At 39.6% G+C, this 22,830-nt stretch overlaps 2 protein-coding genes across 4 annotated transcripts in view; both read left to right on the top strand.

The window, feature by feature from the left end:
• The first annotated feature begins 396 nt into the window (after positions 1 to 396).
• On the top strand, positions 397 to 7,938 carry LOC109041347 (facilitated trehalose transporter Tret1). Of its 3 annotated transcripts, none has more exons than XM_072298222.1 (9): positions 397 to 525; positions 2,174 to 2,358; positions 2,458 to 2,596; positions 3,230 to 3,517; positions 4,521 to 4,621; positions 5,164 to 5,338; positions 5,845 to 6,038; positions 6,546 to 6,817; positions 7,522 to 7,938. In XM_072298222.1, the coding sequence occupies exons 2-9, from the start codon at positions 2,254 to 2,256 to the stop codon at positions 7,805 to 7,807; spliced, it is 1,560 nt and encodes a 519-aa protein (XP_072154323.1). In that variant the 5' UTR covers positions 397 to 525; positions 2,174 to 2,253; the 3' UTR covers positions 7,808 to 7,938. The 3 variants fall into 3 exon arrangements, with proteins under 3 accessions (XP_072154323.1, XP_018913229.2, XP_018913231.2); XM_019057684.2 differs by lacking the exon at positions 397 to 525 and adding an exon at positions 540 to 709; XM_019057686.2 differs by lacking the exon at positions 397 to 525 and adding an exon at positions 1,421 to 1,575.
• A 394-nt stretch (positions 7,939 to 8,332) lies between these two features.
• Positions 8,333 to 22,830, top strand: part of LOC109041346 (uncharacterized) — a 38,036-nt gene continuing 23,538 nt past the window's right edge. Inside the window, exons 1-8 of the mRNA XM_072306592.1 lie at positions 8,333 to 9,588; positions 11,015 to 11,195; positions 11,783 to 11,921; positions 12,044 to 12,429; positions 13,401 to 13,608; positions 14,452 to 14,657; positions 15,356 to 15,627; positions 17,518 to 17,782. Coding sequence (XP_072162693.1) covers positions 9,464 to 9,588; positions 11,015 to 11,195; positions 11,783 to 11,921; positions 12,044 to 12,429; positions 13,401 to 13,608; positions 14,452 to 14,657; positions 15,356 to 15,627; positions 17,518 to 17,782 — 1,782 coding nt within the window. The 5' untranslated portion in view covers positions 8,333 to 9,463. The remainder of the gene's footprint in view (positions 9,589 to 11,014; positions 11,196 to 11,782; positions 11,922 to 12,043; positions 12,430 to 13,400; positions 13,609 to 14,451; positions 14,658 to 15,355; positions 15,628 to 17,517; positions 17,783 to 22,830) is intronic.

The raw sequence follows: 22,830 nt of genomic DNA, 5'->3' as shown, positions 1-22,830 counted from the left end.
AAATTATAATTCTGCGACTTACTATTGTAGTCGTTTCATACTTACGCAAAGAAACCACAAAAACATATCAATAAATGAAGGCTTGTTAATGTTAGTGCTACATTGCAGAGCAGAAAGCCTTAGGAGGCTATAGTTTAGGAACTAGTCCGCATGCATAAATGAATTCACCACGTTGTGTTCCACACGCGGTTGTTTTTAAGAGACCATACATTAAGGGCACAACAGACTGCGATCCGACATTAAAAGCTGATTAGAAGGTAACTAATCCCTAGATAAATTATACTTCAACACGTATAGACATTGTAATCACAAATGTACGGGTTCGAAGAAAAATCGAAGATATGAAAAATGTTCGTTTCTTCCTTTTTTTATGAATGTGCTCGTGCCTCTCGCATGGATTTATAATTATCAGTCGTTCAATACTTGGATACTTAAGGGTCCAGGCGGTGTGATTCTATTCTTGAAATTAATGAGAGGAAACTATAAGGAGATCAATGACTTAGAATTCCACAGTAAATAATTCAGGTGATTAAATGTGATACGTAACATACTTACAGATGCCAATGCCACACAATTTTATGATAAGATTATTCATATTCTCCGACAGAAGTCTTTTCCAAAGAACTATAGCCGTGCGTGCACGTGTGTAAGAGAGCCTAATCATCTGCTGGACTTTTCCCTCGATTTTCTCAATTTCCTCTGACTTCAAGTAAGTTTGCCTAAAAAATTGAAAAAAATAAGAATGCGGAGAATTTTGGGCTTGAGCTTTTAATGATTTTCTTACTCTTCATTCAAGGGGGCCAAACATTTATATTCCTTGAAAAAAGAGAGATCAGCGTCTCTTCTTTCACTCTTTCAACGCTGAGACCATTGATCTAAATTTTTGTTTGTTTTGCATTCATAAATTTAATCGTGTCAATTTTCCTCAATGACACAAATATTTTGATTAAACAAGGTGGGCAATAAGTGGTAGGTGGTGGTGGTGGGTGGTGGTAGTCCCCACTATTTTGAGGGGAAACAAGGCTAAAAAGTTCAAAAATTTCAAATAGAGTCAATAATTTCGAGCTCTAAGTGGGGTGCTAAGTTGAGCTCACTGTTGAGTGTGATCAACTGATGAGAGAAAAAAAACCCAGAACTTTACCTATGGCTCTCTCGGCGTGACCTCAGCTTAACATTTGAATGCGTCTGCCTGGACTGAACACCCCCCCCCCCTTCCCCCAGGTTTCGCACTGATACTCATGAGAGCTGAAAATTGTTGAATCTGATTGAAATCGTCGAAATGTTTTGTCTTATTTTCTTCGCAACCCAGCTAGCACTATTTTGTCACCCTGTTACACACAGTGATACACACAACAAAGTAGCGCTGGCAATCAACCGGATTATCGGTGCTACTTTGTTTTGATAAAGCGTGTACTAATAACAGCTCATATTTTACGTCTAACTCCGATGTTATTTATGCGCTTGCGCAGTTAAAATTGTCTCCTTAATTATGTAGCTAAAATTGTTTGGTTTGTTTATTCGCCTTGATGATTGTTCTGTGTAGCTGAAAGGCCTCGGCATTCATTATAGCCCAATGTGAGTAATCAATTTAAATTATGTATTATATGGCATATCGGCTCTCATCCTAATATTTTCAATAGTCTCATATTTTTACAATCGCATATTGTAGTGGTACGGCTAAAACCTTGGGGTTTTACCGCTCCACTATGAGCAAATATGCTTGCTCGTGCGTTATCACGAAGTTTTCACGAGCAAGGTAGATCAAACGTTTTAGAAGGCGAGGACGTTTTAAGATGTGTTTGTTTTGAGCCGCGTCCGAAAGTTCCGGGATGAACTGCAGTCGCGGAAAAGCGGAGCTTTCGCGCGCTGCTTAAAAGAAGCATGGAAGCTTTGCCTCGGGGTCAGTATTGAGTTTTCGCGCGAAAATTGGCCCGGTCAGCCCCTGTCAGAGCATTAAGCAGCGTTCCCGAGCAAATCGGGTATTTATTGTTATAGTATTATTTGTGAATAGAGGTTTACCACACCGAAAGAGGCTATATTTATTGAGTTACCTAGTATTAGTATCCCCGACCCCATCGCACTGCAATATTTTGTTGAACTCTAATCCAATAATAATTGAATTACCTATTTAGCCCGAATCTGAATTTCCTCAACTACTTTTAATGTATTTCAGTGCCACGAATGAATGAGGACACTCTCCGCATACAGCTCTGACAGTTTTTTCTACAACAGTACTCAGGAAATCTAGTCAAAATGAGTCTTGAAGCAGAGAAACTCGAGGGTCTAAACACTCAGAATGAAGCAGTTACCATAATCAAGAGCCGGTATAACTACTCTAGAAGATCAGCTTTTGCACAGGTTAGTACTCTGAATAACAATGTTAAAGGAAGGTAACATGTATCCAAATTAATTTTCTACTCGTGCTATGTCTTCTGTTCTTGTGATCGTATCTCACAGGTATTGGCGACGCTAATCCAGAATTGGTTACTCATCGAGATAGGTCTGGACACGGCGATGACCACGATGGTTATCGGCGCACTTCATTTGAATTCCGCAGAGGCGCTTAGCATGAATGATGAACAGGCATCTTGGTTTGGTAAGTTGTATAAGTTTGGTAAGTTATGTAGTAATAAAAGGCGTAATTTGAATTCCTAAATATTTTTATAAAAACAGTAGCCTGAATAATATAACGAAAAAAGATAAACACTTAAAAGTAGGTAAACACAGCGAAAAATCCACACAAAAATGCGTAAGACATTTAGATGCGGTAGGACCTTCCTCCCTCCCCCATCAAATAGGAAACAAAAAGAAGTACATACAATTAATAAAAATAAAATAAAAAAGAGGGTTCCCTGTTGGCGATCCAATATACTCTTGTCTGCTATACTCTTACTATCAAAAGGGGATAATCGTTTATTTATTTTTCATCAATTTTAATTTATTTAATTTTTTGTTTTTTTTCTTTACAAGGGAGTTAAAATGATTCCGAGATGTACCAGACATTTTGTTGTACATTTTTAGCCTTGATCATTGAAATTTTCTTTGATTCTTTGTTCTGAAACAACACGCAGTCAACACTATTCATAGATTCATCGCCAAAGGATATCAGCGTCCAATTTCAATTTTAGCAAGACCGAAATATAGCAAATACACCTCATGAATTTTTATCATTTCAATCCTGATTGAATAATCTTCAATATTTCTGTGCATATTTTTTTCCGTTTGCAAGGGAGCCTGCCGTTCATCTGTCACCCTCTGGCGAGTTTATTATTGTCAGGCTATTTCCAAGACAGATTCGGAAGAAGAACCACCATGATCCTGGTCACGATCCCCACGTTCATTGCGTGGGTGTCCTTGTACTTTGCGCAATCTATGTATGTTCTTTACATGGTGTCTGCTGTCACAGGCATGTGCACCGGACTCACCGAGGCACCTCTCCATTCTTACATCGGTGAAATTGGAGAACCTCATCTTCGAGGAACTCTCTCGTCCATCTCCACATCTGCCGTTCTAGTGGGTAAATATAAGATCTCGTTTTTTCATCATTCCATATTATCGTTTTTTATATCAAGGAAACGATTTAACCCCGGAGGAGAGCTTGAAATCGGGACGTTTTCGGGCCTCTTTTTCCACCAGAAGTTAAATACAAAATAGGGGTTACGCCACCCTCTGAACGCTTTGCGGTCTAACCTCCCATCACGCTTCGCGCCCTAGGCGTTATATGTGTTATACTCGTATGGTTTTCGATTATACAGTAAAATATAACAAAAAGCAAATGATGAGTGGTCCGGCATTATTTTGGAGAGCCAAGATTCCCCCCTTTTTACAGACTTCCAGTGCCTTGGTTTCCTCTACTTTCATTTCTTCTACCTTGAGAGAGCTGGTGAACATTTTAGTCATGAAGTATATTGATCATTGAAGATTAAATAAACTGTGATACACGATGACGTAGTAAATGACGTCATCCACTGAGCTTTCTGAGGTTTTTAACCCATGTCAAAGTTTGACATCGTAGTCTAGTTATTGAACATACTGTCTTAAGTTTTCAACTCAATGCATGAGTAAAAAGTGAAAATGGAAAAACATACAATAAAGAACACCCGTGTGGCATTAGTGCGATTAATTTTCGTTGTGATGATTTCAATGATAATGTACCGATAATTGAGATCCAAAAATCGTCAAGTATGTCTCATTTTTTGAAATAGAATTGACCAAAAAGTTATTTTTAATTGTTTCGTGAGTCCGTTTGAATGAGTGTTAACAATTCTATGAACTATTTGAAAACGACCTGTTGATTTGTTATCGTTTTGAAAGGTAAAACAAGAGCGGTGACCTACAACATCGGAAATCGGAGATGAGCATCGGATGGCATGATCGGATTTTTGTTAGGCTTTGATGAGGTCTTTGATCTTCCTCTTTGTGTGGACGTATATGAGAGATTTGAACGGTTAGAGAATAATTTAAATGTTTCTCGATCAAGTTGATTTAATCGTAGAATCTAATCGTATCTGATTTTTCAGGGATTTTTATGATGTACGTTTTCTGCTACCTATTTACTTGGAGAACTGTTGCCTTGATCTGCAGTGCGTGCCCTGTTATCACTTTTACCTGCATGACGCAGGTGAGACCTCAAATATTACTCAAAGAAAATCTTAAATTTTATGTTGAGCTTTCATTGGAGACCCAAATTATTCAATGGTTGTATTGAATTACAACTAGAGTAACCTAAACACGACCTCAATCCCTCCTTCTCTCTAAATTAAAAGAAAAGGAAATAGGAAGCATGTTTGCTATGAATGGAGCAAGTATGAGGTATTGAATGGAATAGAGACCACATCAGTTCATAGGCAAATCCAGGGGGAGCGAAGGGGGCGTAAACCCCCCTCCTTCCCCCGCGCGTTTGAGGTGTCTGGATCCGCGCTTATGCGTTAATTCTCATTATAGTAGATTTTTGCCAATTGTGAATTTCAGGAGGGATATTTTTCACGTATGAAACAGTCATTATTGTTTCTGCACTTGGTGCAGCTCAGAGCAAATAACCTTCTCCGTAGTAAATAACAATTGGATCCAATAAGTAACAATGGCATGACAAATTTTAATGCCGCCAATTGGACAAAATTGATTTATATCCTTTTCGGCTACTATTAGGGTCTGTTTTGATAGATTCCTGAGTCGCCAACCTGGCTAATTGTGAAGAATCGATATGAAGACGCTCGAAAATCTTTGTGTTGGTTGAGAGGGTGGGTAGATCCAAGCGAAGTTGAGGAAGAATTCCAAGCACTTGTCAGCCACGCTAGAAATTCAATGCAAAAGAATAAATCAGCACAGTCAGTTGGAGGTAGGTACGCGGTTATGCATTTGATATTTTTGTCCAATTTACCTAGTTTTGAGTAAAATATGATTAGGCGTGGAATTATTACATCTAATCAAAGCAGTTTACACGCCGACCCAAGGTATATCTTCAAGGGTGTCTTTTTGAAAAAAGCACTGGAGGCCTGTTTATGTGTTAATTCCAAAAGTATCGAGTCACAATGCCTAGTAGGCGCAAGAGCAATAAATTTTTTCTCAAAAGGCACTTCTCGTCTGTTGGCATGTACTGAACTACGATTCAAAATTTAAAATTGTTTCCTTAAACAAATCAATCAAGAATTATGTTCTCGTTTTTGTTTGATAGGTTATTATGAATGATGAACTGACCATAAAAATTGAGTTTCCTTTTTTTTCAGTGAATTATTCACTTAACATTGATGTAGGAATGAGACAGGTCCTATCTATGACACTAAATGCGCGAAATATTTTTAGTTAAACGATTTTTGATCATGAATATGTTGATTTTGTTTCCAGACGGTCTAATAAAAAAGGACAGCTATTTGAAAACACAGTTCAAAGAGATGACCAGTAAGAGGGTCCTACTTCCACTACGGCTGATTCTAATTGTGTTTGTGTTTAGAGAAATCACCACATTCAGTGCGATTAGACCGTACCTTATAGGTGAATTGAATAAACTGCACACACCCATCAACGCTAAATTAATTCTGGTGAGTGATCCGTGGGGTAGTCAGAATTTTTAATGAGTCAAAAATTCTTCTCACAGTAGTCCAGATCCCTTCCCTTCCTCGCTAATCTTCTATAGGGATTTTCTGAAAAATATGATCGTGTTCAGATTGATCTTGTAATTATCTGCTAATGTATAAAATCAAATGACGTTCCAATGAAGTTTTCGTAACTCATAAGCTTGCATACCGGAATAGGGGCGATTACAACATCTATAATGTTGAAAAATGTTCGAAACTCTCACATCATCAGTGGGCTAACTTTTCAGTATGAAGCAATCTTTTTCTGTTTGAGTCGAAATATCGGATTTTTATACGTTGACAGGAATCTCTCTGAATGAGTTGATTGCGTTCTTTTTGGGTCAATACAACGACTTAAGGTGCGTTAGAAGCCAGCAATTTTCAAGGTTCTGTCAAGGTTCTATTGCAAGGTGGGAAAGATGTCACCCAATTTTGTCGATAGTTATGTGTATATCTTGTGGCTCTTTACAGATACTTTCAGAAGTTCTGGTATTCGTCGGTGCGATGATGAACGTAGTTTTCCTCCGGCGATTAGGGAAACGAAAGATCGCTATTTTTGCCAATGGGATCGTTGCAATTTGCATTCTTGGGACGGGGATCTACTGCTCGTTCCTTCAGGACTCAACCAGGTTCCCGCAGGCAGCCTGGCTTCCGGTTATTTTCTGGCTTATGCTCAGTCTCTTCTGTGGCTTCAGCGCAACTCTCCTTCCGTGGCAATTGGTCTGTGAAATCTTCCCCATCGTGTGAGTGACTTCAAGGGGGAATGTGACTAAAAATTCCCCTTAATTTTTAACACTGAACTCATCTGGGTCTCAAAAATATCGAAATCTTACACTAAGAATGAATTTTAGATGCTTCCCGGGAGCCTTGGGTCTGGCAGAGCATAAGAGCTTGATTTTTTTCTACCGAAGGTGTTATTTTAAGGGCATTATTGCTTCGAGAATAAAACGATTTCGAAAAATATAGTAATTGACATTTTTCCTCCGGACTTAGTTTTCGAGGAATTTGAGTAAATGGCAAAAAATCAAGTTTTTTCCTTTAAAAGATGAAAGACCTTTTGAAATCCGCTGAATTCTCCCTTTAACTTAAGTTGTTGAAAATGTTTAAGCCATGAATACATTAAGCGCTAAAAGTTGTCGTTGACATCCATTACCATAAGCTTTCCCTTCGTCGCAAAAATATTGAAAAGGACGATTTTAAAATTTTGGGAGAAGGATATTACTACGAACTGATGCAATTTTGGAAAACATTTTGTGAGGAAAAAAAACATAAAAAACTTTTACTTGAACTGTCAAAAAAGCACCAGATACCGTAGTCTCTCAACCAGGCGCAGACACAATTAAAACGATAGAAATTGTTAAGTTAGGCAATTGCGATTCATTTCTTGGAATTTCAGCATTGGTCTGTAATGTATTAAATGACTTTCTACCATCTTCTTTTCTTCCAGAGGTCGTGGACTTGCGACGGGCATTACGGCCGGCACCAAGTATTTGATTCAGTCGGCCATGGTCAAATCATACTTATTCATAGAAACTTACATAGGCCTCAGCGGCATGATGTACCTCTACGGAACTGGAGCGGTACTGGGTGTCATTCACCTCTACCTCTGCCTACCGGAAACGGAAGGGAAAACATTGCAACAGATCGAATCATACTTCACAAAAAATCACGATCGCAAAGAAAAATTTTCCGTAGGAACCGCGGCTCGTGCTGAGCCGAAAGTTTCATCGTGATAATCAAATGTTCTGATTTATTGTAATGGAAATAAATTATTTGCAGTGTTATCAAAACTTTTTGTTGCAATCTTGTCGTCCCACAAGTTGTTACATAACTTCATTACAGATTTTTTAGTTTCTTCTGGATACTACGTTTTATTTATCGACCCGATCTCATTTATTATGCATATTTTTAGCTGAGTTTCAGCTGAATGTTTAAAAGATGAGGCTTAATTACGCTTCTCCTATCTTAGGCTGTATTGCTCACGGAGCCTTTGAAGCATCACTACAAATACGACAAACGGAACCAATACAATATGGAAGTAAAGTAAGGGAAAGGACACGCGTTGATGACGGCGTAGAGATACGACTATTTGTGCTTGATGGATGTCCGTGTTGCATAGCTGGAAATTTGAAGGCGTGATAACTAGGCGTGAACTCTCAATGCTCCACTCTTTGCTGCCAATGAGGTGTTGTATGGATGTGAATGAAAAGTCCGCTGCCCGTGTCATTTTTTTTTTTTGGAGGATAAGAAGCTAGCCCAAATTTTCCCATTATATTTAAATATTTAATTAATACACGTATAATATTTTGCTTCGGCGTTGAGAAAGAAAATAATTTTTAGTGAAATCTGAAGACATGAAGATGATCATGAACTGAGTATTGTCTTTAAGGCCAATTATTTTTAGTTCCTGTCAATGAGTCTCAAATTCAGTATGTTCACAATTTGAATATCAAATTGCTCGAATTAGATTTAGGATAGCCGAAACACGTTTGTGTAAGTGCTTAAACTTATGAAGTACATACAAGATGAAGATAGCATGGTGAAACGTCTCCTCTACATTAAATTTATTAAACATTTTGGATTTAAAAATTTAAATAAATCTTACAGTTTTGTCCATAGGATCTTCCCTCCAGTAAATTGTCGCTCTTTCAATTCTCAGTACACTTTCTTCACATCACAGAACAATTGTCTTAGAGGTCTTTCTTCACCTAGGTCTCAGCTTATCATCACCGAGGTGATAAGGTGTTTGTAGCGCAAGGTTTCCGAAAAAAACATTCCTAAAAGTTTTGTAAATTGAGTAAAATTATGAAACTTGGATTGGTCTAAAAGAAATTAGGGCTTAAAAATTGTGACGATGTTCAACTTATTTGAAAATTTCACCGCCAAAACAAAATTGTAAATTGCTTTCAACCGAGAATTAATGACTCGTTGAAAAGTGTTTAACTTAAATATTATTTGAATTCGAAAGTTTTATCAGGTGGTAAAAATGAATTAATGATAAATCATTTTCTCAACAAGATCTTTTTTTTATGGTGGATTTTCTATAAGTGGACAAGATCTTATCTGACCTCTTTAACACTCTGCCACTCTATTCATATTTCTGTGATTATTCTGCCTTCACTCGCACGAATGTAGTTGATTTATAACTTGTATCTAACGTCTCTTTCCTATAAATCGCCGGCATGTGAGCAAATGTGAGCATCATGTAGTTTGTTGTAATAGTGTGTGTTCTGCCTGTTAATAGAGCGATGATCCGCAGCAAAGCTTTTCTTTTCACACCCATGAATGTCTGCAAATAAATAAATGTATTCCATTGGTGGAGTCTCAAAGATCTTTACTACTTAAACAAAAACTCCATCTTCATAAATTAACTCTTGCAACAGAATCTAATGGCAGCGATCAAACCTAAAATTACAAAATTAGTCTTATTTATAAGCAAAAAGGGAAACAAAAAAGCTAATTATGAAAAAGCAGTTAGACCGCAAAAAATGGAGGCATCGCAGACAAAACAGCAGTAAGTCCACATTATTATTTAGAGACTAAGATGTACATACTGCTGCATGTATAATATGCTCTGCTCTGTTGGTATCTAACATTAGAATTGGTTTACGGTGTCCCTAAAATATAAAGAAGCAAAAAACGTAGATCAAAGCACGTGCTGCTACCTGGTCTAACGCTATCGTAAATTAAGAATTCTCTTTTCATGTATTTGAAGAAAAAATTCGTTGATTTCATTGGAACGAACATTAACAATTTCAAGTTTTTCTTGTCATTCCGATGATTTTTTAGGGTATTTCCGAAGAAAATACACTGTATATTTTTTGTCATCAGGATAATGGAGCTCGATCAAAGAAATCCCAATAATAATAATAATAATAAAAAAAAAAAATACTACTTTACCAGGCCACGGCCCTGAGACACCCACTGCTGTTTGAAAACTGTGAAATCATTTAATTCATATAATGAACTATCTGAGATGTGACATAATAACTTTTCGTAGAACAATAGCTAGAAAACAATAGGTAAGAAAACTTGTGATTCTGTTCATAAGGATGCCAAGGTTTTTTCCTATGTGTCAGTCTGGGGCTCCAAGTTCATATAAGCACATGTTGGTTACACAGATTTTCGTGCCACGGTTCGGAAAGGTATGTTCTTAAGTTTTTATTATTAAGGTGGTTCCGCCGTAACACTTTTGAAAACGGTTTACTAGTTGAAAAATTAGTTGATAATTTCTGCATAGTATTATGAAGTATATGAAGTATATTACGTAATTTATGAAGTATTTATACACAAAATTTCACCAAGGTACTTTTTGAGATAATACCGGAAGTACATCCCAAGGAAGTACTGCGAATCGTTTCACCTTTCGATTTGCAGTATTCATTCGGAACGTACATTTGAAGTTATTTCGAACTGCTTCTTAGTTATATCTTGTGCATAAATACTTGATAGATTTCAGTGTGATGTGACGTTTAGGCATGATTGAAAATTTTTCTAAAATTTGAAAAAAAACAGCTATAGACTCGATCTCAAAAGTGCTGAAGCTCTTTCTTGGGTCAAGAACTTGTTTCCCCCTTTGTAGATATCCAAGTTTCCTCCTTCGCTGGAAGGCTCACACAATCTGGTATACTAACGAAGACGATATTCTTGAACTCATTTTTACCTATGTACCATTCTGCTTTACCGCTTTGCAATGGAGAAATTCTGCATATCAATTTTCAGGGAAAAATTAAGTTGATTGAATAATGCTTCTTTTCAAAATTCAAGTACTACCTAACAACATTTTGAAGTGTGAGGCAAGCGCTTTTATCCCCTTATTATTTAATTGTTATCGACGATCCCATGAAAAAAGGAAAAACAATTGAAGTCCACGAACAAAAATATCCTATTTTATTGTGTGTTTTTGCTTTAAAGAATCAAACTTGTTTTGTTATAACCAGATGCTGTCACCGTAGAAATTTAAAATGGACCCCCAGAGGATTTTCCGAATGTCAGACGCACGTACGCATGACCGACGAGATGGAGTCCTCAGAAAATCCAGCCGAAAGCCAGACTGAAGACTTGCTGCCTAAGCCAAAAGAAATAAAATACAAAAATGCCGGCAGATCGACATTCTCACAGGTAGAGCAAACAGTCATATAAAAAGTTCCTGGAGGGAAATGTTTTTTCCTTCTTCTTAATTTCAAATATTTTCAAAATTTCTTTAGATCGTACATATCTGTAGTTACATGTAAAAAATGGAACTCTGAAGTAACGGCAATAATAAATGGTGCGATATGCCGTAACCGCTCAAAAGCACTACTACGGTTTGACTAATTTTCCTTCAAGATCAAGACATTTTTTGTGGAATGATTTTCTTCTCTCATTTCCAACTTTTTCCACCATCAACTTTTTCGGCGGGCTGCAGATGGAGTGTGTTTATGACACTATGATTGCAATAATAGCTTTACGCTGGCAAAATGTTAATGGACTTCTAGACAAGATACAAATCTAAGAATTCTAATACATGTTCCCTCTACAAAATTTTACGAAGAAAACGATCCGTGCAACGGACATTACTTGGCAGGTCTCTTAATCGAGTGGTGTTCCTTGGACCTTTGGAGAACGGCGACTTCTTCTCTGCGACATGCCACAATGTCGTCCTTCTCACACATCTGGAACTAGAATTTTCATATTGCATTTGTTAACATGCTTTTGCATTCCATTAGATCGTGGCTATGCTTGTCTTGGCCTGTTTGCTCGTTGACTTTGGGCTGGAGCTGATTATACCCACCATCGTGATAGGTGCTCTTCATAAAAACCCCGACGAAGCTCTGAACTTGACCGACGAGCAAGCATCGTGGTTTGGTAAGTATCCAATCCAATCTTAATCTGGTTCCGATGGGATTCCCAACTGTGCGTGTGTTCCAACTTCGATTCGTACCCTTGCCTAGTGGTCCATTTCTGATATGTTGCGTTTCTTTTTCCAGGAAGCATCTTGTACTTCGCGCACCCGATCGGGGCCCTGATCTCAGGGTTCCTGCAGGAGCTCCTAGGGCGGAAGCGTAGCCTCCTGCTGGTGAACATCCCGATGCTGGTGGCCTGGAGCACGCTGTACCTGGCAAGCTCCGTCTACCAGCTCTATTTCGTCTCAGCCGCGCTGGGCCTTTGCATCGGCTTTTGTGAGGCCCCGCTCCACTCGTACATCGGCGAGATGAGCGAGCCGCACGTGCGAGGCACCCTCTCGGCCATGGGCACGGCCTCTTGCCTCATGGGCATGCTCATCATGTACCTCATTGGCTACCTAGTTCACTGGAGGACGGCCGCCTTGATCAGCAGCTTCGTGCCGGTCATCACGTTCCTCGCCATTGCCCAGGTCAGAAATTGTCGTATATCTTAATTTCCACGTAAGCTCTGTTTTACATGTAAATCCATGCGTTCTGGGGCTCACACGGATATCGAGATACGCCTTTACTCCAAATGGGCTACGAAATAATTTAGATCAGAAACTCCGTACTCCTATCTACGTGGATACACATTTTTACGAAGCAGCCCGAGACAATGGTAACGGGAGTAAGACAAGGGGGAAGAAAGGGGAAACAAAGCTAAAATACAACAATAGAAAATCCGAGACGTTTCGACTCAAAACTGAGTCATTTTCAGTCGAAAAATATGGTAAAAATTAAAAAATATCGATGAAAAAACCTGAAACCAACATGTCGGTAGCTGAGATCGGAGAAAAACCGCGACTGACTTTCCGACTGAAAATGACTCAGTTTTGAGTCGAAACGTTTCGGATTTTTTATTGTTTTATTTTAGCTTTGTTTCCCTGCTGTCCCCTTGTTTTTACTCCTAATACTCCTATCTACCCGATAAAACATTTTCTTTGTCACGGATGTTGGATTTGGACAATTTAAATTGTCAATAAAGGATCACTTAGCTATTTGGAGTGAATAATGTAAAAAACCATTCGACCCATGCGAGTGAGAACCCCCTTTTTCACTCAAATTTTCATCAAACAAGTTAAATTTCAGAAAGAGCTATACCTATTGACACATTGAGCGTCACGGACTTCAAAAATTTCGGACATGCGTTAAGAAAAATTGCGTTCAAAATGATCAATTATCTCATCAAATCGTAATTCTATTAAAAATGCAAGTGCAGATATGTATCATATTGGTTTAATATAACATTAAGCTGGTAAAATTGATGTCGAGTTAAATATTTTTAGGACAATTTCAAAATTTATTTCCGTTTTTTGTCGTCACGAACATTACATCATCCGTTCCTTTACAATGATGGCTTGGTTTGTAGACGTATTTATTTGAACATCCAATACTTGCTCAGATTCCAGAATCACCCACTTGGTTGGTCATGAATGGCCGCGAAAAAGAAGCCCAAAAAGCTTTAGGTTGGCTGAGAGGCTGGCTCAAGCCGGAGGAGGTTCAGGAGGAATTTCAGCGTTTGCTAGAGTACACTGACACTAAGCCAAAGTCGAAACGATTTCGCGGCTCTCAAAGAGAAAAATATGAGATGGTCCCTACCTCTGAAAATGGTGAGTAACTAAGTGTTTTGGTCTAAAATGCAGTGAATATTGAAGAGTTTAAAGCTTAGTATTTTACGCTGCGCACGGCTACTCCCAATAATGGAGATGTTGCATGTGTGAGGAATTTGCGATTTGACTATAGCAGTAGTGCCGTGTTTCCTGTTTTAGAGTCCCCGAATAAAGTGGCAGCCCTGTCAATGTATTTGCTCCCTATCTTTGCATGGGGAGTTTGTCTTGGAGTGGACTCTCAGGATAGCGTGGGATACCCCCTCCATTGTGGCCTCAACTTGAGAGCTTTTATTGAGCTTGGGAGTTGATTTCAGAGAAAACCAGTGGCACCATCGTGTCTCTCGCTAACTATTACATAAGACTCTATAGTCAAATCGCAAATTCCTCACACATGGAACATCTTTATTTTAGAATGGTCCTCAGCTTTTACCCTCGAGCTCCATTTTCTCGAGAATGTGTGAAGTAATTTTTACGATTTACTTTTTCGATCAATAGGTATGGAGTTTTTCGACCACAACATCTGGTTATATTAACCAAAGTGTCGAGTGACCTTATCTGGAAAAAACTAAGCAATAGAAATTAACCGACTGTTTGTGATACTTTGCGTTCTATTAACCATACTGACACAACATTTTGGTCACTTTTTCTTTATGTGAGGGCTCCATCTTGGTTAATGCTACTCATTTGCTATTTAATATTGAGTGAAGTCGCGTCGTTACCGAATTTTCTATACACTTGTTTATCATTGATTTAAATGAATGCCTATTCCTCACGCGTATGAATATCCGTGACAAATTGAAATTGATTTTGTAGATTTGATTTACTTACGTCTGATTGTTGCAGGAGTGCCGCAACCGCTTCGAGAACATGATGAAAGTTATTGGAGGAAAAAATTCCGGGAAATTACCAACAAAAAACTGTATTTACCTCTGCGTATGGTATTTATCGTGTTCTTTTTTGGCATAGCAACTCAGCTCGCAGCTATGAGACCGTTTATGGTCGGTGTTCTCATACAATTTGGACTTACTGTTGACAACTACTTAGTTTTGGTAAGTCTTTCCGGCACCCCGGTTTTACAACTCCATACGAATAAGTTAAAAATGCCGTGTGATAAAGCTCCTGATATAAAAACAAACAATCAAAGTATGTTTCCATCCAAAAAAAGCAGGAATGAGAAGATATTAAAAAATGACGGGTATCGTGTTGTTTACTTTGAATCGAATAACTGCGACACATATGACTGCAACCATTTTCAGTTTCGCATGGAGTTGTGAAACTGGGAAAATAATCTGTACCTGAGCACTCTTTTGAGTCAGGAGGCTCAAAAATGCGAGTTTCTAGGTTACGAGTGAATTGCAGACCTTTCAATGTGATTATCTTAAGTTAAAAGACTTAATATATTTTGTCTAGCAAATTAATGTTTGAATTAGTGAGAACGAAAACACACCTACTCGGAAAAACGATAATAATCCAGACACACACAAAACTGCATAGTAGGTGAAGAAGTTAGTTTAAGAAAAAGATTTTTGCTGCCGGAAGACAAGTACTTTTGGACACTTTAAAGGTCCAAGTTGGAACAGATGCGCTAATCTCAATGAACTTTAAGTAAATTACCTGTCTTTAATGGAAATTAAGGATTTTCGAGTTACCGAGGTGGTGTGTTTTCGCTCTCACTGATTCACTTCACAACAGTTCCATGCCGGTTCCCAGACCCGGATCATTAGTTAAGTACTGATGCTTTTTTCAGGTTTTGATCTCCTTTTTCTACTTCGTGGGCGCGATGATGAACGTGATCTTCGTGCGACGATTGGGCAAGCGACGACTCACTTTGTACTGCCAAGCGTTGGCCACGCTCTCCATCCTGCTTTTAGGCGTGTACCTCGCCTATCTCACGGGCACAGCCAAGGTCCGAGCCATCGACTGGATCCCGATTTCGCTCTTCGTTTCTTTGTTCTTTGCCAGTGGCTCCAGCATTGCTCTCATCGCTTGGCAACTTTGCGCGGAAGTGTTTCCCGTCGAGTAAGTAAATTTATACAAACAGTAATCTTAGGTCTTGTCTCCACGGGACGTTTTCATCGGATTTTCCCCAAGTTCGAATAGGAGGAATGAAACTTCTGGGATTTTTCTCAGTTACCATCTCCACGGGACGAGACTCATACGGTCCTGCGACTAGTTTGCGTGGGAAGATAACTTAGTTAAAGTCGAGTTTCAACCGGGATTGAAATAATAATTGCACTCAATTGACAATTAGACACTTTATTTGAATTAAACAAACATGAACAATGGAGTAATCAACAAAATATCGCAAAATTCGTTTATACTTCTTCTTCTTCTTTCAGTGAGTCCTAAGGGTGAAAGGACTATACTTATAGTACTGGGAAAAATATTGATTAACTCAATATTTTTCCCAACTTCGTAAGCGGGATTTTTCCCTGGGACAAATCTCGTGAAACGGCCCGTGGAGACAAGGCCAAACTGAAAAATGGACTGCATTTAGCAATTTGGAACTATAAATTCTGGCTCCTCTGGAAAAATACTTATGTGCATAGAGAAACTTATGGCACATACGTTGTTTTTAAACAGAGCTGGAATTTATAGTTTCAAATTGCAAAATGTAGTCCAAACAGTTGCGCGATTCTTGAGAGTTGGCAGCACTGTCCCTACCCTCATTTGAATTAACTATCATAATAATAAATGGAAATACATTGACCTCTCACTCATACTCACACACTCATTTATCCGACTTGCATATCCCGCGGCTTTTGGCTCACAGTGGATCGAGTCAATAGGAAAGGTCGGACAATATTTGGAAACTTTAAGCGCTTATATCTCCGTTTATACAAGACTGTCAGGTTCTAAAAGTGGTTTCATTGGTTTTTTCGAGATATTTCTTCCTACAGCACTCTTTAAAATTCAAAATGTGACAAAATAAACGTCAAAATTTGCAGTTTTAGTCAAAAATCATGTCCGACCTCGATTCACTGTGCGGCGGTTGGAACTGGTGCAAACGTCCCCACTCGGTGCCCAAAGGCAAAGGGTGCAATAATTAATGATGAATTCTAAGTGAAACAGCCGGTTTCGGCATATATCGATTGGTTTACGTGCGGTTAGATGAGCGAAACCCACTTTTGCCAACTTGCGAGTTCTGAATGCCAATCAACTGGTGCTCTATCTGGGTGTTCACCTTTGATTTTGTTTTTTTTTTTTTTCTCTCTCTCCTCTTAAAGTAGGATTATTAATCCATCTCAAAAGCCAAGCAATTCGCAGATCTACTTTAGAATTGGAAATCGTAAAAATGTCATTAAATTTTCAGTTTCTGAAAGAGTCCGTTTTCTCTCGGAATTTCTACTCAGTAAATAGCGTGAGTAAGATAAAACGTAAAAAAAACGGAAGAGAATGAATTTTAGTGGGGCCATAGAGTTTAGGCAGAACAGTAACTGTTCAAGTAAATGTAATACTCGAAAGCTTCATAGCCTCACTCTATTATTAATTGTAATTTAAAATCACAGCTCAGTTACACATGACTCAATTGAAAGTGTTCGTTTTTTCCTCGCCAAACATCTTGCGAATGTTGGACGAAAGGTTGAACGAATACGACACATGTTTCGCCTTCAATTCCAGCCTACGGCAATATAATAGCACCCACGCTCAAATGGTTGTCTCAAAAAAAGCCGTGCGAATTCTTCATGGACAATTACTCTCAGTGACTTAAGATTTTTTCTCGACATCAGAAAAGGATACCACGTGTTACACACGCTAAGTACGAGAAATTAGGCTTCATCAAGTAGGCTTCAGAGTATAGATTTTAAGAGGTACATACATTTTTTTTACATGCTAATTTTCAAATAAAGAAGGAGCAAAAATATTTGATCTTTTAAACATTTTTAAATTTTTCTTTTACTTTTATAGAGGCCGGGGGACTGCACAAGGCCTGGTTGCAGCCTGGGCGTACTTAGTGAATTTTGTGATGTCGAAGTCCTATTTGTACTTGGAAAGGCTGGTCCAGCTCAAAGGAGTCTTTTACTTTTATGGTGCACTCTCAGCGTTGGGATTTTTCTACTATTGGCGCTATCTACCGGAGACCGAGGGCAAGTCACTTGATCAGATCGAAACTTACTTCACGGAGAACTGTGATGAGAAGGACAAATTCACAAAACGGAAAAATAATCGTGGTTAGAGGAGCGGTGAAAAACATGTTAAGCAAAAAAAAAAAAAATGTAAATATTCGCATGAAAACTGCCAAAAATTGATATTTGTCTTTAAAAAAAAATGTACGAGCGCTGTGTCTTACTCGACTTTTATCTCGATCAATCCTTGTTTGATTTCGATTTTATTTCCTGTTTTCATTTCAAATATCGGTGCAACTTTATTTCGACTCAGTTATGGCCGGCCTCAAAACGTAGGTTAATGAACTTTTGCTTCAGACAGAATGTAATTTAAGACGAGTAATCTCGGTAGAGTAAGAGTAATACTCTAAAATGACCATTCAAAACACTCATTCAACAAACCGAAAAAAATGCGCTGTGCTAGAAAAGGCTCAATTGTAATTTTAAACAAACCATTACCATGCTCAAAACCTTACAGGGTTATCCAGAAGTCCGGGACCCCCCTTATAACTTTTGAACAAAAAATGCTAGGGATTTGAAATTTGGGGAATGTTCCTAGGTCAAAGGGAACTACTTTTTGGCGTACCCAAAATTTTGGGGGGCGCCCCCCCTGAGGGGGGGGCGGACCCTAACTTTTTTTTTTCAAATAGGAACCCCTATCTTGTGGTACATCATTCGAAAGGGCTTAAAAAAAGAAAACTGTTGGCGCAAACCGATTGTCAGTACCTCAATTTTTAACAAAATGGCGGCCAAGAAATGGCGGCTCATTCAAAAGTCTGGGCCTCCGCTCATAACTCATGAACAAAAAATACTAGGGATTCGAATTTGGGAAATTCCTAGGTGAAAGGGCTACTTTTTGCGTACCCAAAATTTCGGGGCGGCCCACCTGAGGGGGGCGGACCCTAACCTTTTTTTCAATAGGAACCCCTATCTTGTGATACATCATTCGAAAGGCTTGAAAGAAGAAACTTTTGCGCAAACCGATTGTCAATACCTCAATTTTTACAAAATGGCGGCCAAAATTGCGGATGCGTTTCTTTTGGTTATTTGCCGTCGATTCGCTTGACTTGGTTTCCACAGTTTCGAGCACGAAAAAACAATACGTATTGATTTGCAAATACCCGAGCTTTTCAAGATGCGCCGAAAAATGCGGAAATAAGTTTAAATCGAATGTGTCAGATTCCTTCACCTATGCTATGCATTCACCACTGCAAAAATGTCAAAAGAAATCGAAACGCCCAGCGTGCATGAAGGCTATTTCATTTAATCTTCCGTCACATTCTTACGGCGCAATGATACAACTATTTGAACTCTCCGGAACGCGTGAGGTATCACGCCGCATTTGAAGGCGTTTTCAAAACAGCCAAGTTCCGATGACCGAATTATCGTTTTGCATAGTGCATACTATTTTGTTTCCATTTCTAACCACTTGTTTAATTAATATCCTCCCATAAAGACCACCCATTTGCTAAATACAATTCTAGCTGAAGCGCACTTCAGCTATGCATTCACCACTGCAAAAATTTCAGAGGAAATCGACAAGCCCAGCGTGCATGGAGGCTATGTCCATTTAAATCTTCCGTCACATTCTTACGGCGCAATGATCCAACTATTTGAACTCTCCGGAACGCGTGAGGTATCACGCCGTATTTGAAGGCGTTTTCAAATCAGCCAAGTTCCGATACCCGGATTATCGTTTTGCATAGTTCATATTCTTTTGTTACGTTCCGTACCACGCGTTTTATTTAATTTTAGGCCGCGGCCGCCATCTTGGATATTGAAACTTTAAAAATCGGACCATAAATTCAAGTTTCCCGTTGAAAAATACTCCCCCACCCAGAGTTTCACGAAAATCGATGGAACAGGAGCCGAGATAGCATTTAAAACCACGTTCGCCATCTTGGATTTTCGAAATTTGAAAATCTGACCAAAAATTCGAGTCTCCCGTCCTTAAATACCCCCTGCCTCCGAGTTTCACGAAAATCTATCGAACAGGAGTCGACACAGCATTTTAGGCCACGGCCGCCATCTTGGATTTTAAATTTTTGAAAATCTGACAAAAAATTCGAGTTTCAAAAGTTTGGGGGAGGACTTAAGGGCGGTGGCGAGGGGCGGGGACACTGTCTAGCATCGACCGCGGCGGGGTAACGGGTATCGCGGATGGGGCGGGGCGGGAGGCTATCGCTACGAGCGATCTGTGGGCCAGCGCGGTGCGGTGCGGCGCGTGAGAGGGGAATCCTCGGACCCGAATCTCTTGCGCACGATCAGTTTTAATATGGAGAAAATAATCACGAATTCCACGTCAGGATTTCGAATCGGTTTCTGGTGAGAAATTAGAATATAAAAGTAAAATAGGCAATGCCCGGTGTAGTTCTGATTAAACTCGTTCAATTACTAAATCATAATGTAAAAATGGAAGGATTCCATTCAGCTTTATAATATTCCACGATTTACTCGAGTCAAAAAAAAAAAAAAAAAAAAAATGGCGGCGAGTGTAGGTGGGAGAAAGTTTGAGCGCAGCGGTTGAGAAGGGGCTTATTGCCAACCTTTGACGTTTATTACTCCGCCTATTACCATATTTTATATACCATAGAGGCGTAAGTGTAATTGATGTTTTCAAATCCAATACAAAAAGTTGGATTTTGTCTACCTTCGGGATGGGAGTAAATCTTACGTTCATATTGGCAAATAAAACCTCATTGTCTACATTGGCAAATGATCTGCATCTGACCACCGCCATTCGTCTATCTTAATGGCCTCCTGAGGTCTTATCAGAAACGCGCACGAACAAAAACCGCGCCATTGCACCGCGCAGCTCGCTGTGAGATCGCGCGCAAATTTGCAGGCTGCTCTAATTGGACGTTGCTAGAGCCACGCCTCTTCCCGGCCATCATATCCCACTTAGAGTCCCTTTATACTGAGAGTCAAGACAACACCCCTTATGGAGTCACAAACGGGAATAAAGATTACACAATTTGAACGTTTTTCGTAATCTTTGATCGGCTCATTCTTAAATTCCTTTCTCCGTTTCTTCTCTCATTCCGTTTGTTCCTTGTCGAACCCGAAATTCCTCGGTCCATTCCAGATTATAATCTTTGCAATTGGTGAAAATGTAACCTTTATTCCCGTTTGTGACACTGTGAAGGCCTAAAATCCGGTTAACCAATCAGAAATGGATTCGCATTGTCTTGACTCTCAGTATAAAGGGACTCTAATCCCACTCAACCTTTCTTCTACTTCTATTCGACCATCAAATTAAACCAATCAGAAACACGGACGGACAAAAACCACGCCATTGCCCCGCGCAGATCGCTGTGAAATCGCGCGCAAATTTGCAAGCGGCCCTCATTGGACGTTGCTAGAGCCACGCCTCTTTCCCCCGCACTGACCTCTTCCCTTACATCTTATCCCACCGCTCAACCGTAACCCGACCCCCGCCATCGGATTGAATCGGACCAATCACGCGCAAAGCTGCTCAGTGGCCGTTGCTAGGGCAGCGCTTCTTTTCCCCGCACTAACCCTTTCCCACTCGTCTTATCCCACCGATCAACGTTGCCCCCACTCCCGTTATCTGATGAAATCGGACCAACCACGCGCAAAGCTGCTCATTGGCCGTTGCTATAGCAACGCTTCTTTCCTCCGCACTAACCGCTTCCCTGCTATCTTATCCCACTCAACCATGTCCCTTTATTCCATTCGCTCTTCAAATTATACCAACCAGGAACTCGTACGAACAGGACCACGGCATTGCAACGCGCAGATCGCTGTGATACCTCGCGCAAAGCAAGTTGCTCATTGGACGTTGCTAGCGTCACGCCTCTTTTCCCCGCACCGGCCCCTTCGCTACAATCTTATCCCACCGCTTAATCGTTCCCTTACTCTCATTCTGTGATCAAAGTAAACCGATCAGAAACACGCGCGGACAAAACCACGCCATTGTACCGCGCATATCGCTGTGTAATCTCGCGCAAGATTGCAAGCTGCTTATTGGACGAATGGACGTTGTTATGCTACATGGGTCATTCGCCTATTTTTCTTTAACTTCCTCTCTTTTTTCTTTCACCTTCTCTATTGATCGATTTTTGTGAAATTCGGTGTAACAAGGTATTTTATGACACGAAACTCGAATATTGGGTCAGATTTACAAAATTTAAAAATCCAAGATGGCGGCCTTGGCCTGATATGCTGTCTCGGCTTCACTTTGATCGATTTTTGTGAAACTCGGTACCAGATGGTATTTTTCAACGGGAAACTCGAATTTTTGGTCAGATTTTTAAAATTTCAAAATCCAAGATGGCGGCCGTGGCCTAATATGCTATCTCGGCTTCACTTTGATCGATTTCTGTGAAACTCGGAAGCAAAGGGTATTTTTCAGCGGGAATCTCGAATTTTGGGTCAGATTTTTAAAATTTCAAAATCTAAGATTGCGGCCGTGGCCTAAAGTGCTAAGTCAGCTCCTGTACGATCAATTTAACTAAAACTCGGTATCCGAAAGTATTTTCCGACGGGAAGACGTATAAGCGCATTCATGACTGCAAACATGTTAACGGGAATCGAAAAGGCCGGCGTGCATGAACGCTATTTCAATTGCAATCTTCTGTCGCATTTCTAAGGCGCAATGATACAACTATTTGAACTCTCCGGAATGCGTGAGGTATCACGCCGCATTTGAAGGCGTTTTCAAATCAGCCAAGTTCCGATACCCGGATTATCGTTTTGCATAGTTCATATTCGTTTGTTACGTTCCGTGCCACTCGTTTATTTTTAATCCTCTTAGAAAAACTACCCATTTGCTAAATACAATTCTAGCTGAAGCGCACTTCAGCTATGCATTCACCACTGAAAATTTTTTAGAGGAAATCGACAAGCCCAGCGTGCATGGAGGCTATCTCCATTTAAATCTTCCGTCACATTCTTACGGCGCAATGATACAACTATTTGAACTCTCCGGAATGCGAGAGGTATCACGCCGCATTTGAAGGCGTTTTCAAAACAGCCAAGTTCCGATACCCGGATTATCGTTTTGCATGGTTCATATTCTTTTGTTATCTTCCGTGCCACTTGTTTATTTTTAATCCTCGTAGAAAAACCACCCATTTGTAAATACAATTCTAGC

The sequence above is a fragment of the Bemisia tabaci genome, chromosome 1 (assembly GCF_918797505.1).
Source record: "Bemisia tabaci chromosome 1, PGI_BMITA_v3".
Classification (NCBI taxonomy): Eukaryota; Metazoa; Arthropoda; class Insecta; order Hemiptera; family Aleyrodidae; genus Bemisia; species Bemisia tabaci.
This window is presented reverse-complemented; position numbering and strand designations above follow the sequence as displayed.

What these genes read in the sequence shown, in the direction of transcription:
- LOC109041347 (XM_072298222.1), top strand. Translation starts at nt 2,254, where the DNA reads ATGAGTCTTGAAGCAGAGAAACTCGAGGGTCTAAACACTCAGAATGAA. An exon ending in CTTTTACCTGCATGACGCAG is followed by an intron (nt 4,622 to 5,163) that starts GTGAGACCTCAA and finishes CTGTTTTGATAG; the next exon opens with ATTCCTGAGTCGCCAACCTG. An exon ending in TGTGAAATCTTCCCCATCGT is followed by an intron (nt 6,818 to 7,521) that starts GTGAGTGACTTC and finishes CTTTTCTTCCAG; the next exon opens with AGGTCGTGGACTTGCGACGG.